The sequence below is a fragment of the Mustela nigripes genome, chromosome 2 (assembly GCF_022355385.1).
Source record: "Mustela nigripes isolate SB6536 chromosome 2, MUSNIG.SB6536, whole genome shotgun sequence".
NCBI lineage: Eukaryota > Metazoa > Chordata > Mammalia > Carnivora > Mustelidae > Mustela > Mustela nigripes.
In genome coordinates this window covers 144,007,516-144,023,746 of record NC_081558.1, presented here as the reverse complement: position 1 = coordinate 144,023,746, position 16,231 = coordinate 144,007,516, and the positions used below count along the sequence as shown (strand labels likewise).

The 16,231-nt window shown below is 37.6% G+C and overlaps 3 protein-coding genes across 3 annotated transcripts in view; 1 reads left to right on the top strand and 2 right to left on the bottom strand.

Annotated features, from left to right (window-relative positions):
• Nucleotides 1–576: 576 nt before the first annotated feature.
• On the bottom strand, nucleotides 577–8,184 carry COMMD2 (COMM domain containing 2). Its single transcript, XM_059391750.1, has 5 exons — nucleotides 8,030–8,184; nucleotides 7,861–7,938; nucleotides 7,034–7,116; nucleotides 6,297–6,470; nucleotides 577–1,157 (listed from the first exon to the last, which is right to left on the bottom strand). The coding sequence occupies exons 1-5, from the start codon at nucleotides 8,094–8,096 to the stop codon at nucleotides 960–962; spliced, it is 600 nt and encodes a 199-aa protein (XP_059247733.1). The 5' UTR covers nucleotides 8,097–8,184; the 3' UTR covers nucleotides 577–959.
• A 92-nt stretch (nucleotides 8,185–8,276) lies between these two features.
• RNF13 (ring finger protein 13) overlaps nucleotides 8,277–16,231 on the top strand; it is a 204,884-nt gene continuing 196,929 nt past the window's right edge. Inside the window, exons 1-2 of the mRNA XM_059391746.1 lie at nucleotides 8,277–8,485; nucleotides 8,669–8,791. The gene's annotated coding sequence lies outside the window, so the exon portion shown is untranslated. The remainder of the gene's footprint in view (nucleotides 8,486–8,668; nucleotides 8,792–16,231) is intronic.
• The window catches only part of ANKUB1 (ankyrin repeat and ubiquitin domain containing 1), a 30,826-nt gene continuing 30,092 nt past the window's right edge, over nucleotides 15,498–16,231 (bottom strand). Inside the window, exon 6 of the mRNA XM_059391742.1 lies at nucleotides 15,498–15,582. Within this exon, the coding sequence (XP_059247725.1) occupies nucleotides 15,498–15,582 (85 nt within the window). The remainder of the gene's footprint in view (nucleotides 15,583–16,231) is intronic.

Sequence of the window (16,231 nt, the reverse complement as noted above, 5' to 3'; positions counted from 1 at the left end):
AGTCTCCTTGTCCCTCTAAGTCTCCCTGTGACTATGTACTCTATAAGACTGATACATCAGCATCTGAGTTTTTCAAGCCAATCGCTTATAGTTACTTATTAAAAAACAAACAAACAAACAAACAAAAAAAATCGAGTTTGTAAAGAAGGAATACTTACCTGTAGTAAACATGGCCTCCCTTTGCCCTCTTTATACTTTATTCAAACAAAAGTTAAAAAGTGACTGTAATTTATATTCAGATACTTAAGAAGTCATTATATTTCCTCCTGCATCCATTGTATATAAATGTAAATGACAGGATCTCTTAGATGCTTTGGGTACTAGGGGAAAAAACAGACCTTGATAAAATGCAACATATGATCACACAAATTTGAGTACTATGTAAGCAGTTAGCCATAACAACTCAAACTTAAGTACTTATTACATTCACTAGGAGGGAAAAATACATGAACTGCCTAAAAAATGTAGCGTTTTAAAAAATTCATATTTACTTCCAGCTATTCTGTGGCTATTTACATTGTGGGTGCTTTTAAAGGTCAAAAACAATGAACTGTCTAAAAATATTCTGAACAGCAATGGTATTACACTGTGAATTTTATTTTCAGATTTTGGTCAATAAAGACAAAAATAATAAAGTTAAGCAATCAAAAGAAGTACCAAAAAAAGACATTCATATACATAAAACATATGAACAGTATAGATTCACTTCCAGTTGATTCAATTCTTACATTTAAAATATAAAATACATCTTAATTTGTCAAGAAACTGACCACATTTAGCACCAGGAACTTAACTTTAGCTTTTGATCATGACTTCACTATCTTGTCATAGGAAAAGAAATTTCATGGAAAATATATGTTTATCACTGTCAATTAATAAAAAAATTAATTTTGAAAAGTAACTGCTGCATATCGTCGATTCATGAGTGATTAAAAGGGAATAAATCCTTAAAACTGGGACTACTTGATATTGCGCACAACTCTCCTACAGTGGTTTGTTTTCATCTCCTCCAATGCTTGTTCCAGTTGCTGAACCAAATGGAGCAGAGTGGCTGGGTCTGTCTGCAGAACTTTGGTGCTGTGATCTCCATTCTGATTAAGGTGTAGCTTTATAGTCACTGATGGTTTAATCTGTTGCCTCAGGCTTCTGCTTGCAAGCTTCATTTTAAATGGAATAAGAGCATATAACTGTTTTAATAATCATGCTGAACACACAGTATTTGTAACCACCTTATATCATATACAAAAATAAACCTTTACATGAATTATAGACTTCAAAATGAAAACTAAAGTTTAAAAAACGTTGGAAAGAAAGAAGAGAATATATATACAACCTTGCCATACAGGATTTCTTAAACATGATATATAAGACATAAACCATAATGAAAAAAACCAATAAACTGAAATACATTAAGATTATTACATTCTTTTCTAAAGGATACCTAAAGATGGTAGAAAAACAAACCACAAGCTGAGAGAAGGCACTTTGTAACACATACAACCAAAAAATAGATTAGTACCCAGAACGTATGAAAAACCTTCTGGTTAAAAACAAAAACAAAAAACCCCACAAGAACAAGAGAAAAACGTGCATTAGAGCTAAGTAAGCAGTTCACAAAAGAAGTAACACAAATAAATAAATATAGGAAAACATGTTCAACTTTATTAGAAATCAGGAAAATGACTAATAAAACCATACAGTTCTGTTTTACACGTATCAACCCATCAAGAATTAAAAGCCTGTCCAAATGAAGGCATTGTGAGCAACAATAATGGAACTCTCTTCCACAGCTGGTGAGAGTGAAAAGAGAATCACTTTGGAAAACCATATACATTACCATCAATTCCACTCCTAGGTGTATACCTTGAATTCTTACATTTATACATTATATTCATGACGTTAATTGTTTTTGTTTCCAAGATTTTGTTTCCAATTCCAAAAATTAGAAACGTCTCAAATATTCTTTAATAACAGAATGGATACATTGAGAATACTCATACAATAAAATGCTTACTAAATGGCAATGAAAAGAACTATAACAATGTAAATTGTTATGGATAAATCTAGTAAGATGCTCAATCAAAAAGCAAGCTGCAAAAGAATACATGAAAACTAAGGTTTGATGAAAAAATTTGTGTAAAAAAGGAACTATCAAGAAAGGACTGGGGCGCCTGGGTGGCTCAGTGGGTAAAAGCCTCTGCCTTCGACTCGGGTCATGATCCCAGAGTCCTGGGATGGAGCCCCACATTGGGCTCTCTGCTCAGCAAGGAGCCTGCTTCCCCCTCTCTCTACCTTCCTCTCTGCCTACTTGTGATCTCTGTCAAATAAATAAAATCTTTAAAAAAAAAAAAAAGAAAAAAGAAAAAGAAAGGATTAACGGAAAATTCAGGATAATGGTTCCTTCAGAGGAGTGAGAGGCGTCGTAACTGGGGGAGGTCATATGTGGTCTTGATGTATTTCTTAAGCTTGGCAGTGGGTACTTGTTTTATTATTATTCTTTAAGCTGAATAGCTATAATGTTTTGTTTGTATGATATATTTCAAAAATTTTTAAAGAAAATACTACTGACATATTTTTAAAAGAAAAAAATATCCAAATACTAGAAACAATGGCTAACTTGGAAGCATTAGCATTTATTTAGTCCTAGCACCAGACTGTTCCCTAAAGACCATACTTCCTTAAAAGGAACGAGGACATCTTTAAAGGAATAGCTGATTAAAGGTCTGGGACAACAATTGTACAAGATAAACCTGAAGCATCTTGTTACACAAGAAGGCAAGACTGTTACCTAAAACTACGAGAGTCATGGCAAAAGGAGAAGAAGCCAAATTGAAGAAACAGAATATTCTGACTAATAACTTCTTCCAATTAATTCTAGGTGATCTGGCTTCCAGAAGAACCCAAGATACTGATCCATGGTTGAAATTTAATGTAAAAAAAATAACTTGGAAACAATAGATTGATACTCTAGAGTAAGCCAGTTCCCAAACATAACAGAGATACTTGTAAGTTAAAGTATCTCTTCAAGATCATTTCCTCTAGTATAGAAAATTATAGGTATAAAAGACAGACTATTAAGTATGATGGCTTAAAATACTACTTACTGATTCACTTATGCATTGTTTATACTCTTTTCTCTATATATGCCTTACAGATAGGGACCAAATGTATCTAGGTGTGTAATTAAGCCATGAACTTTTTAAAAAGATTTTATTCATTTATGTATTTGAGAATGAAAGAGAGAGAGAGAGAGCATGAGGGGGGAGCAGACTCCCTGTGGGCAGGGATCCCAATGTGGGACTCAATCCCAGAACTCCAGGAACATGCATGACCTGAGCTGAAGGCAGTTACTTAAACAACTGAGCCATCCAGGTGCTCTAAGCCATGAACTTTTTGTTTAGAGACTTTAGGTCAATCTATCCTCAAATTTTTAGAAAACATAATATCTAATCAATATCCCTTGCAAATAAGTATCCACACCATTCTTTAAAACTTATAAAGATTATGGAACATTCCAAACAAACACCTAGTAAGACATAATCAGACCTAATTTTTTCTCAGAAAGAAATTCTGATGACAATACAGGATAAAGAACAGTAGGCCACAAAGTTCCTGATATGGACTTATTTTTTAATAGAGAGGAGATTCTGTCCTTATAAAAATAACAAGAGCAATTTATTTTATTTTTTTTAAGATTTTTAAAATTTATTTATTTGACAGATCACAAGAGAGGCAGGCAGAGACAGAGAGGGGCGGGGGGGGGGGGGGAAGCAGGCCCCCCGCTGAGCAGAAAGCCCGAGGCGGGGCTCGATCTCAGGACCCTGGGATCATGACCTGAGCTGAAGGCAGTCACTTAACCAACTGAGCCACCCAGTTGCCCCAACAATAGCAATTTAAATGGATCAGTCCTAAAGGTAAATCTTCCCACACCAAACTCAAATGCAGTCAGTTTATTGATGCTATTAAATGCACTAATTTTGCTGGCAATTTATGAAGGGAAATGTTTCTATTAGAAACATTTAGAAACTATGATGATTAGTGTATTTCTTATAAGCAACTACACAATAATTAGATGGTAACTGTCCATTCACTACCAGTGTTGAGACAAATCAGTTACTCAAAAATGAAAGGCCTTTATCCTATTATTTGTTTCCCAGCATTTAGCTGATCTTCTGTCAAGTCTTCCTCCCATAAACAGAAAGAAGAATCTATTCCAGTTAAAATCCCTTGTAATAATTTTGACTAGTGAGCTCAGAAAATCAATTAGTTCTTTAAGTAGTTTTTTTTAGCTCTAAATGCACTTCACCACATGAAGCAATATTCACTCAGCATACCCTCAACTTTAACTATTCAAACCCATTTCACTTGGTAAATGAGCTCTCCTGAGTTTTAGAAAATTCAATTGCTTAAGTTTCATTTTAAAAATGTCTTCATAATGGAAAAACTCAAAGTAAATCACAAAGCCAAAAAAACAACTTTTAAGGGCTACCAGAACCCAAAAGTCAGAAATAACCCCCATTCAAGAAAGAGGTAAATATGTGCAAGATAAATTACTACTGAATCTCATGAATATGACCATCCCCACACCTCCTGGTTATTATGAGAAGACTGAAACATAAAAGCTTAGCAACACTGATCTCCTCCTCCCCGGGAACCCCACAGGAGTTGCATCTTACGATGTTTCCAAGAGCATGAACTATGACTATGTCTGGTTCTTTGTGAATCCACACCACCTAGCAATGACAACCGTACAAGAAACAGTTGATAAACAACTTGTTTAACAACTACCTACCCTCCCCTATCCCCACCCCTACCTTTTTTAATATTCAGCACTGAATGCCTATTATGTACCAGGCATTGTACTGGGGACAGAGTAGTGAACAAGACACAGTACCTGCCCTCATGGAGCCTATAGTCTGGTTTATACCATATCTGTGTTTCTACCTATTCAAGCACTCATCACACTGGATTATACTTGCTAGACCCTCTAACTGAATTTCTGTAACCTGTCTGGACCATTTTACCACCATTCCAATCAGGAAGAATCCACTGTAACAGTCGTTTACAGACTGCAAGCTAGAATTCCCCAGGTAAGGTTTTTAAAAATCCTGATGCCTAGGCCAAATCCCATAACAATAAATCAGCATCTCTGGCGGTAGAACACAGACATGAAAATATTTTAAAACTACCCAGGCCATTTCAATATGCAGTCAAGTTTGGGGACCAGAGCACTATACCACATATTCAATGCTCATTCCCATATCCATATAGCCCTTTACAACTTACATTGCCTCCTTTTCAAGAAAATTAACACTGGTTTTCTCCATTCATTCATCCTTCTGAAATTTCACCTTTTGCTGAAGCTTTTCTGGACTGTGCAAGCATACACTGAACTACTGAAGCTATAGATTTTTGAAATACAGTACTCAGTTGTACCTTCATTTATACAATTATATTTTCCCCCTCCAGAAATTTACTTTACAAATATCTTTAATTACTAGTTACTATAAAAACATCTAATATCTCTAACTAGATGATAACATCTTTTCCATCTGAGAAAATGTCTTCTGCTTCTTTTTTCAAAAGCATTTAGCACAGCTCTAATCAGCAAATGGATGACATTCAATAAACATCTATTAACTTATCTGTCACTGCTTGATAAAGGGCTACATGCAAGAGTATGAGAACCTCCTTTTGGTTATCTGTGTGGCTTTACAAACAACTGAATCTTTCAAACAGAACATGTAAAAGTAGTCAGACACAAAAGAATATTTACTGAATCATTCCATATATAGAAAGTTAAAGAACAGGCAAAAGGAATCTACATATTTGAAGCCAGGATGCTGGTGACCTTTGGAAAGGAAGGAAGGGGAAGTAATTGGTAGGTAGCAAAGAGGATACTTCTGGGGTGCTTGTCATGGGCGAGAGTTAGTTTCATGGGTGTTTCACCATGTGATAATCCACTTAGCGTTACAATGACCTGTGCACTTTAATATATGCGTGCTTTATGTTTAAACATAAAAGTGTCATAAAATCAAATATGAATTTAAAAATCTGCATGACCACCTCCTTTCCAAAATAACCTATTTCTTACAAACTCTGCAAATTAAACTACTCTAAACACATTAAGCATATAAGAAAATGAACTGTTTGTGAAATGGTCTCAAAACAAACATTAAAAAAAATTAGTTTCAAACCGAAGTTTAGTTAAGGTGGTAAAGAATATAATAAGTTTGAGGACATGGAACTAAAAATTAATCTTCTATTCTTTGTCAAGTGGGGAAAAAAATCCATACCTGTACATCCAGTCGCCATTCAAGGCTGTGGTAACTTGGAAGGTCTGGTGCCAATTCACTCAGAATAGTTCTGATCTCTTTTCGGTTGTCCAAATAAAGCTGAAGCAATAATTTGTTCAATTCTTCAGAGAATCCCAGAACAAAAACAGAGTCTTGGAAATCCAGTTCAGAAATCTGAAGGTGAGTCAAGTTTAACAGAACATTAATTTTTTGTCTAGTAACTGCTAAAATATTTGATATACACAAAAGACTATGATATCTCCTAATTCTTTTCTGGCTGGTAAAAGAAACGACATCCTTTACATTTAAAGGTAACTCTTGCCCACTACTCCCAAATCTGAGTCTCTGATACATAAAAATACTTTTATTAAAACATAAAAAGAATTGTTAAAATGGCCAACTTCTCTTCTATTCTCCATCAAGCTAGATAGTGCTAATACACAAAATAAAAGAAAATAAAATAAGTCATTTAATTCTCCCTTCTCCTAGGATATGTCCTATTGTATATGGTTTAATAGCATGCAGAATTAGAAGTAAGTCTAATTTATACTAGCAAGAGGCATTCATACCAGCAGATCACATTATAGTCATATTGATTACACATGGCTTGACTAAGTCCATTATAAACCACTAACAACATAATTGAAATGAGCAGGTGCCTGCCAGGGCTATGACGTAGAGTATACTGCACCTTTTTAAGGTCAAAGAAATACAAAACAGTTCACAGAACCCCTTACCATAAGCTTCGAGCTTTCAGTGAGGAGGTACGTTAATCCTTCCACACCATGTTGGACAGTGTCACTGCTCACATTGAGTTTTCCTGGGAAAAGGAAACATAAGCCAATAACTTACTGTGTGATATTTATCCCTTTATTCAAGTTCTTATTTAGGCGTAAATATTATCTATTATTCCATACTTCCAGGCACCGTAATGAAAAATAATGAGTCGGTAATAGCCTCCTGTTCATTCTCCACTGTGAGACAGATGCCTTTGGTATTTCCCGCCGTGTAACCTTTACAAAATGCAAACCCATGGAGACCAGTATCAGCCGTACTGTCCTCCTCTTGAACGCCCAGCTATTTCAAGTCTGAAGAAGAGGAACTCCAAGGACTGACAATCTCAGAAACCACCCTCGCCCAGCAGGGAGACATCAATACTGCAGAAAAGCGGACGTCTGAACAACTAATTATAACCAAACACTTGCAGGATATTAATGCCTCACCCTGCTATTCCACACCCTGGGGTGCATCGAAGCATCATAGGATCTCTGGCAGATGGTATTATGTGCTTTTTACGCACGACAAAACCAACTCAGCGGAAGCTTTAAAAATCTCAAAGCTACTTAGAGCACGGGAAGGATTTGCGCCACAAGGGCCCTACCACAACTCTACCTACCACATTCTACCCTATTAGCCCTACCCAATTAGCCCTACCACATTGCACCACAATGAAAGTAAGACCCTTGGAGCTGCAAAAACCCCTTCCTCTCCAGGGTGCCAAAAAAAAAAGGCCCGCACTTCCCGCGCAGCAACACTTCCCGCGCAGCAACTCTCCCCGTCTTACTAGCGGCGCCTTCGTAGATCTTGGGGTTCGAGCCTCGCCTCAGGAACTCCACCGCAATCCGCCCAAACTCCGCGACCACTGCAACGGAAGCCAGGAGCTCATGAGCGCCGGGCGCACCCCTGATCCCCCAGGCCACAGGACACCACCCTCTGCTGCCGCGCCCTCTGACCCGTGCTGTCCACTCGCGGCAAAAACGCCAAGTGCTCCTTATGCTCCTCCGACAGGTCCAGCAGCATCTTCGCAAAGCGGAGGATTTCTCCGGGCAGCGTTGATCCCGCCCTCGCCACTTCCGGGACCAGCGTCCAAGCGCAAAGAAGCTCCGGCTCCTCAACATCCCCAGCTTTTGGGTTCCGGTCTTTCGCAGTCGTAACGCAAACGCCGGCGGGTGGTGTGTTCTGGGGTCAGAAGATGGTTCCGTTCGCAAATCATCTTGGAAAGATGTAGCTTGGTGGTGCACGGTGCTATGCTCTGTGGAAGATGAAAAGATGCTTAAAATCCGACACGCCCCCTTGTGGAGCTTACATTAATAATATCTAGCTATATTAATATTATCTAGCTAGCATTTACTAAGCAGTATGTCGGGACATGTTCTGACATTTATTAGAGTTCAAAAGAATTCCATGAGGTAGGTACCATTATTGTTCCCACTAGAAATAAGGAAACAGAGAATGGTCAAGCAACTGAAACTAACTTTTATAGAGCTATTAGTTTGCACAAAGCTTTTGTCTATGTTACGTGTTTTGTATATGTTACCTTATTTGATTGGCCTTATTTAATTCGCTCAATAGCTATGACCTCGTTTTTACAGATGAAAAATCAAAGCTCCAAAGATTACATAATAAGCCAGAGACAGAGCTGGAAGGAGAGGGTCAGATCCCTTGACGACCTGCTTCAAAGCCCATCATTCTACACAGCAGGCTGAAAACTGAAGGTCTGTAACACGTTCTGTAAATGATTATGAATTAGGATAAAGATGGTGATGACGATGACAATGACTGATGCTTGCAGGGTTCAGAATGATATCTTTATTTTAATATGTTGAGAGTAGGGTGAAAATTCTGTTCCTTTCCCAGCTTTCTCTTCTCACCTGCGGTGGTTCAGATATCAGAGTACAGAATTGCTAACTGATAGGAATATGACTCTCCAAATCTCAACCCCTTGGTGGGGGAGTTGGTGGGGGGAAAAGGGGAGGGGGTTGGAGAGATACTTCATATCTATTGTTCTATCGAAGGATTGACATTACTCTTTCTAATCTCTGATTCTCTTGGGCAGAAATGAAAACTAGAAGTTTTTGAGCTCTGTTCACCGTGTGTACCTTGTCTTTCATATTGAAATTGTTTGTTTCCTCCACTGATGAACAGAAAGGTGTGTCCTTAAACTTGTTAGTTAGGTCATGAAGCAGCATTTGCAGAGAGAGTGCAATTTTTTTCTTAAGTTGCAGATCAGGATAAATGGCATCGTTTCCTGAAGAAGCTTTTATTCATACATTATTGAGAAAATGTCCGTTATTTAAGAATAATTTTCAGAAAACATAAAACCATGATTCTTTTTTTTTTTTTAATTTATGGTTTTTACTTATTTGACAGAGAGAGATAGCGAGAGAGGAACAACAAGCAGGGGGAGTGTGAGAAGGAGTAGCCGGCTTCCCGCTGACCAGGGAACCCAATTCAGGCTGGATCCCAAGGTCCTGGGATCATGACCTGCCGAAGGCAAAGGCTTAACAACTGAGCTACCCAGGGACCCCCAAACCATGATTCTTTTACAAATATATAATGAATACTTGTCAAAGATTGTGTTGGACCCCTGGGTTAATGAGGGGATTAGTAAGATTACAGTAAAAACCAGTTTCAACTGGCACGAAGGAGATAATTCAAGAACCATACATCCAGAGAGAATAAGAAATGTTGAACTGAATCTGCAAATAGATACAACACTATGCCTTATGGTATAGCCTTTCTTTCCTGTGATCTCAGGGACTGAAAATTGGGGGCAGGGGAGGAAGATAGGGAATAGGAATAAAAAAGGGGGGGAAGGTGGTCAAGAAGCCATTATATAGCTGGGGGGAAAACAGCCTGGGAGTTAAACTCTCTGGGATAATTTGCAGGGCAACTTTTTGTTACCCAGTGTGATATAGTTGTTTAGAGGAAATTACCTGAATGAAAATACCAAAAGTCTAGATTCCAGATCTGGCTCTCATACCTACTACCTGTAAGGCCTCCAGGAAGTTCTTTTTATATGTTATAGACTTAGCCTCTTCATCTGTAAAAGGGTGGTTGTTGTTGTTTAAGATTTTATTTATTTGCCAGAAAGAGAGAGAGAGAGAGAGAGAGCGAGAGCATACGCACATGAGCACAAGCAGGGAGAGTGGCAGGGAGAGGGAGAGGCATCCTATAAATGGGTGCTTTAATGATGATTGCCTTTATGTGTCATGCAGGGCTGTTATTACGCTTAGATGAACTAATAAATTCACATTAAAAATTGATTTTAGGGGCGCCTGGGTGGCTCAGTCAGTTAAGCGTCTGTCTTTAGCTCGGCCCAGGATCTGGGGTCCTGGGATCCATACCCACATCATACTCCCTGCTCAGTGGGGAGTCTGCTTCTCCCTCTGCCCCCTGTTGTGCTCTCCCTCTCTCACTCTATCTCAATTAAGTAAAATTAAAAAGAAATTGATATTAATGATCAAATGAAACAATAAATTAGTGTTAAACACTTGAAAGACTTGTAAACTGAAGCATTTATATGTTATAGGAGAAGATTTTATATGCCCAAATCATTGAGAATTCCATGTGCATAGTCATCCTAAAGTCCATTGATTTAATGCAACAAATATTTATAGAGCAATTACTCAAAGGTTCAAGCATACACATTATGCCTTGGCAATTTGGAGATGAATAAAACAATGTCCTTTCCTCTAGAAGATGACAATAAAGTGAGGGAGACAATCAAGTGAAGTCAATACTGTATGATGAATGATAATAGTTGAGGACTGAACAAAATGATATGCAACCATAGAGAAGGTAGCAATTAACTCTGATTCCAATAAGATTCAGGTTTAGAATAAGTGTCCCAGGGTATGCCTGTGCCTGCTAATACTAATGATTTACAACTGTGCAGCACTAAGAATAGAAGGTCTTAAAGTCACTTCATGCTGTTTCACTCCTAGGGCAAAGTGATGAAAGAAGAACGACTCATTCGTTTTTCTATTGACTCTAGCGGGGAACAGGGATTCATAACAATTGTCCTCTCACATTCTCTCCTTGTCTTTCTATCTCCCTCCACCTCATGCACTTTCCTTTTCCTTTAGATTTCCCCACATTCCTTTTTCTCTCTTAGGCATTCCAGCCCCAGAATCTCTGCACCAGTATTTCCTTGATGGTGTTTCAAAGTTACATAAAATATTATTATCCCCTGCAAGGAGATCCAGTTCAATTCAGCATACTGTGAAGGGCATAAAAGTGTGGTGATACCATCACTGTTAGGAATTGCACTGTCATGAATCTGAAGCGAGCACAAAATGCATGAATTAGTTCTTTAGATTTTTAAAGAATTGTTTTAGTGTATTTATTCATTTATTTATTTATTTATTTATTTTGAGAGAGAGAGAGAGAGAGGGAGCGCACGTGAGTGAGCATGAGTAAGGGTGCAGGGACAGAGGGAGAAGCAGACTCCCTGCTGAGCAGGAGCCAGACAGGCAGACAGAGGGATGAAGGGTTGGACCCCAGGACTCTGAGATCATGACCTAAGCCAAGGGCAGACACTAAACTGACTGAGCCACCCAGCCACCCCTAAAATTTTTTTTAGTTCACTTTTTCAGTTGGATTATAAAATGCAAACAGAAACTGGGAAAGATTAAAAAAAATACAAAACTTCTTGTTGAATTTCCTCAAATTGAGCACGCCGAGTAACCCAGATGGAGAAATACCCCAGAACCTCATGGAGAGGTACCCCAGAACCTCAGCAGGGCCCTCTTCCAGTTACTATCCCTTCTTGTTGTCTCTATAATGAACTAACACCTATACACATGCTGCTTTCCAACATCTCTTTGACATCATCTTTATATTTGCTCTTCTTTTAAAGATTTTATTTATTTATTTGACAGAGAGAAACAGCAAGAGAAGGAACAGAAGCAGGGGGAGTGGGAGAGGGAGAAGCAGGCTTCCCGCCAAGCAGGGAGCCCGGTGCAGGGCTGGATCCCCAAACCCTGGGATCATGACCTGAGCTGAAGGCATAGGCTTAACAACTGAGCCACCCAAGCACCCAATTCATTTTTGTATTTGCTTTTACATTAACCTTCTATGCGCCCCAACCCCATAGTATCTAACTAGATACTTTAAAGTATTTTTTAAAGTGAGCTTTAGGTTTTCGGTGCCTTTGACTGTTGTAACAAAATCTGTCTTAGAAATCTACCTAGCAGGACACCTGGGTGGTTGTCGGTGGAGCGTCTGCTGGGAGTCTGCTTCTCCTCTGCCTTTCACACTGCTTGTGTTCTCTCTCTCTCTCTCTTAATCAAATAGCAAGTTAAAAAAAAAAATCCTAAGAAGAAAAATCTTCCTAGCAAATACTATCAAAAAAAATAAAATATTTAAAAAAAATTTAACAAAATGTTTGTAAGACCCCCTACCCTAAAAACTAAAAAAACACTGATGAGAGAAATAAAGGAAGATTTAAATAAATAGTGACATGGATAGAGAAATATATCATGGATTGTAAGAGGCAATATTATTAAGATATTATTTTTGCTTTTTTATAGAGAATGACAAGTTCCCTTAAAAATCTATATGAAAATGCAAAGGACTGAGAATAACTGAAACAAACTTGGAAAAAGAAGAATAAGGCCAGAATAGACATACTATCTGATTTTAAGACCCACTGTACAGTTATAGTAATTAAGACAGTGTGGTATTAGTATAATCAAAGATAAATCAATAGAGAAAAATAGAGAGTCTGGAAATAGATCCATAATGATATTGTAAAAAGATTTTTAAATTTATATATAAATAAAATTAAATATAAATAAAATATTAATATTTTATTTATTTTATTTATTATTTATTTTACTTTAAAAAAGATTTTATTTATTTATTTGACAGAGATTACAAGCAGGCGGGGTTGGGGGGTTGGTGAAGCAGGCTCCCTGCTGAGCAGAGAGTCCGATGTGGGGCTCGATCCTAGGACCCTGAGATCATGACCTGAGCCAAAGGCAGAGGCTTAACCCACTGAGCCACCCAGACACCCCTGTAAACTGATTTTTGATAAAGATACCAATGTAATTCAATGAGAGAAAAGAAAGTCTTTTCAACAACTGGTACTAGAACAATTTGATAAACTTACAAGAAAAAAATGAATACTGATTCTCACCTCATATCCCATACACAAAAATAATTCAGGATGGATTATAGATTTAATGTAAAAGCTAAAACATGAAACTTCTAGAAGAAAACATATGAGGATATCATCATGACTTTGGGATAGGCAAAGAGTTCATAAAGAGGAAACAGAAGACACAATCCATAAAGGAAAAAAAGCCCAATAAATTGTACTTCATCAAAGTTAAAAACTTTCATTCACAAAAAGGCACCATTAATAAAATTAAAAAGTGAACCACAGACTGGGAGAACATATTTGCAGTACATATATCTGAGATAGAATTTGGCTTTTTTTTTTTAAATATTTTATTTATTTGACAGAGATCACAAGTAGGCGGAGAGGCAGGCAGAGAGGGGGGTGAAACCAGGCTCCCTGCTGAGCAGACAGCCCGATGCGGGCCTCAATCCCGGGGGCCCTGAGACCATGACCTGAGCAGAAGGCAGAGTCTTAACCCACTGAGCCACCCAGATTTTTATATACTCATGGTACAGAAATTTGTACCATGAGTATATAAAAATCTCCAATAATCAAATAATTAAAAGATAAAAGTATTTTATGTGGGCAAAACTCTTGAGTTGATACTTCACAAAAGAAGCTATACAAATGACCAATAAGCAAATGAAAAAGCATTCAGTGTCATTAATCATCAAGAAAATGCAAATTAATACACAAAGAGATGTCATTTTAACCCACTAGAAAAACAAAATAAAAAACACTGATGACACAAAATTTTGAGGAGTATGTGGAGTGACCAGAACATTTGTACACTGTAGGGGCACCTGGGTGGCTCAGTCAGTTAAGTGTCTGCTTTCAGCTCAGGTCATGATCCCAGGGTCCTGGGATTGAGCCCTGCATGGAGCCTTGCATGGGGTTGCAGGGGTGGGGTAACTTCTCAGTGGGGAGCTTGCTTCTCCTTCTCATACTGCCCCTTCCCCTGCTTGTGTTCTCTCTCTCTCTCTGTGTCAAATAAATAAATAAATAAAACCTTTTAAAAAAGAGAACATTTGTACATTGTTAATGGGAGTATAAAAATCATAAAACCACTTCGGAGAACTGTTGTGCAATTTCTTATAATGTTAAAGGTACATTTACTCTCTTATCCAACAATTCTACTTGTAAGTATTTGCCCAAGACAGATGAAAGCATATGTCCAGGAAAAGACCTTACAATAATGTTCATAGCAGTTTTATTCATAATAACACAAACTGGAGGCAACCCAAATTTATATACAGTTGAACAGATAAATTCCATACAATGGAATATGCTAGATAATAAAAAACAGTCTAAAAAAGATCTGAATGAAGTACAGATATTGGAGTTATTAGGACTGAACTGAACCCAAAATAACTACGAATGATATGTCCAAAATATTAGGTGACGATGAAAAATTTAATCAGAGAAGTAGAAACTGTAAAAAAGAAAGAAAGAAAAGGGAAAAAAAACAAATAAGAAAGCAAATGTACAACAGAAGAATTAAAAGTAAAGTTCACTGTAAAAAAAAAAACAGAAATCAGAGTAGTGGGTGTCTGTGGGGGACTGGGATGGACTTAGTTATGGGGGTTTGAAGGGACTTTCTGGGGAAATGGAAATATTTACATCTTGATTGGAGTGCTGGTTATACTGATGTATATATTTGTCAGAACCGTTGAATCTTACACTTAAGATTTGTGCAATTCACTGTATGTATCAATTTAAAAAATTAATAGTGATATTTTAGCAGAAGTTCAAAAGATGTCCGAGACCAAGTACTTGACCTAAACAGTATTTGTAACTCCCCTAGGGACTTTCCCTATAGAGAGTATTAAAATTGATTTATTTTTACTATGTACTACTTTCATATGGTTTAAAAAACAAAAAGCATTAAAAATAACCCCAGAAAAACAAAAACACAGAAAGCAACAGTGAAAATTCTCACCCTCCGCCCATCCTGTTTCCCATTCTTCCAGTTTTCCTACCCTGTAGGAAAGACCACTGTAGGCGGCTACTCCTCTCCGTTTCTTAAGAATTCTTCAATGAACTGTGTAAAAAAACACATGCCTGAAATGTTCACTTACAGTGATGGAGTTCAAGAAAACATGATGTTCAACACTAAATATCCTGTCGATGGTTGTATAGCATTAGGACCGTTATTAGAAATTATAGCATTAGTTACTTGAAATGTTAATATGAGAACTGAAGTTTCTGTTGGATCAGGTCTTTGCCCAAACTGGAGTTGTCATGACTTTTCAAAGTACAGTTTCTGGAGGAGTTTCACATGCTGTTAGGCCTCCTTATATAGTCAGGTTAGAAATGCTCTTTTTGGCTAGAACTCTTGCTATTCCTAACTGCTGAAGCCATCGTTTCTCTTTAAAGGCACTGAAAGAAAACAAGACAAATAGTTTGTAAGGAAGTCCAATATTGTCTCTATTTATTGCTGAAATGATAGAACTCTCCAGGTTGATTTTGGAGCTGTCGCTAGCTTATCTTTTCACACAAGGTAAGTTGTAAAAATAGAAAACAGGAATCTTTCTCAAATTAGTTCCTTGTGAAGCATTGGGAATATTTTACCAAGGCAATACTAGAAATTTAGCCCCAACAGCTAGAAACAGAAGACCACTCAATGTTACATAGAATTCTCTAGATAGAAACTTTTCTGTCTGTTCCCCCAGGCATCCTTATACATCATGTATTCCCTGATGCATCTCCCTCTCCTCCTTTTCCATCACGAAAACACATTTTTCCCCCCATTGGTATGATATTAAATACCCTTTTACCATAATGCAATGAAACTTTATGTTTTATGGTAGCTCTTCTCTGGCTATATACTAATAAAGGACTTGCAGATTTAAATATGATCACTCCTACTTAGTAGGGTATAAATGTGATTTACTACAGAGGGGCCCTCTCAGAGTCTGTCCTTTGTCTTTCTCTCTCTCTGCACCCTCATCCTAGAAGGCCTTGCTTACTGATTGGTTCAACTCACATATCCTTGGCTCCTAAATCCTGATCCACACTTCCAATTTCC

Coding starts and splice junctions, on each gene's coding strand:
- COMMD2 (XM_059391750.1), bottom strand. CDS start 8,096: ATGCTGCTGGACCTGTCGGAGGAGCATAAGGAGCACTTGGCGTTTTTG. Junction 7,939..8,029: donor GCCGCGAGTGGACAGCACGG/GTCAGAGGGCGC, acceptor CTTCCGTTGCAG/TGGTCGCGGAGTTTGGGCGG. Junction 6,471..7,033: donor CTGAAAGCTCGAAGCTTATG/GTAAGGGGTTCT, acceptor ACTCACCTTCAG/ATTTCTGAACTGGATTTCCA.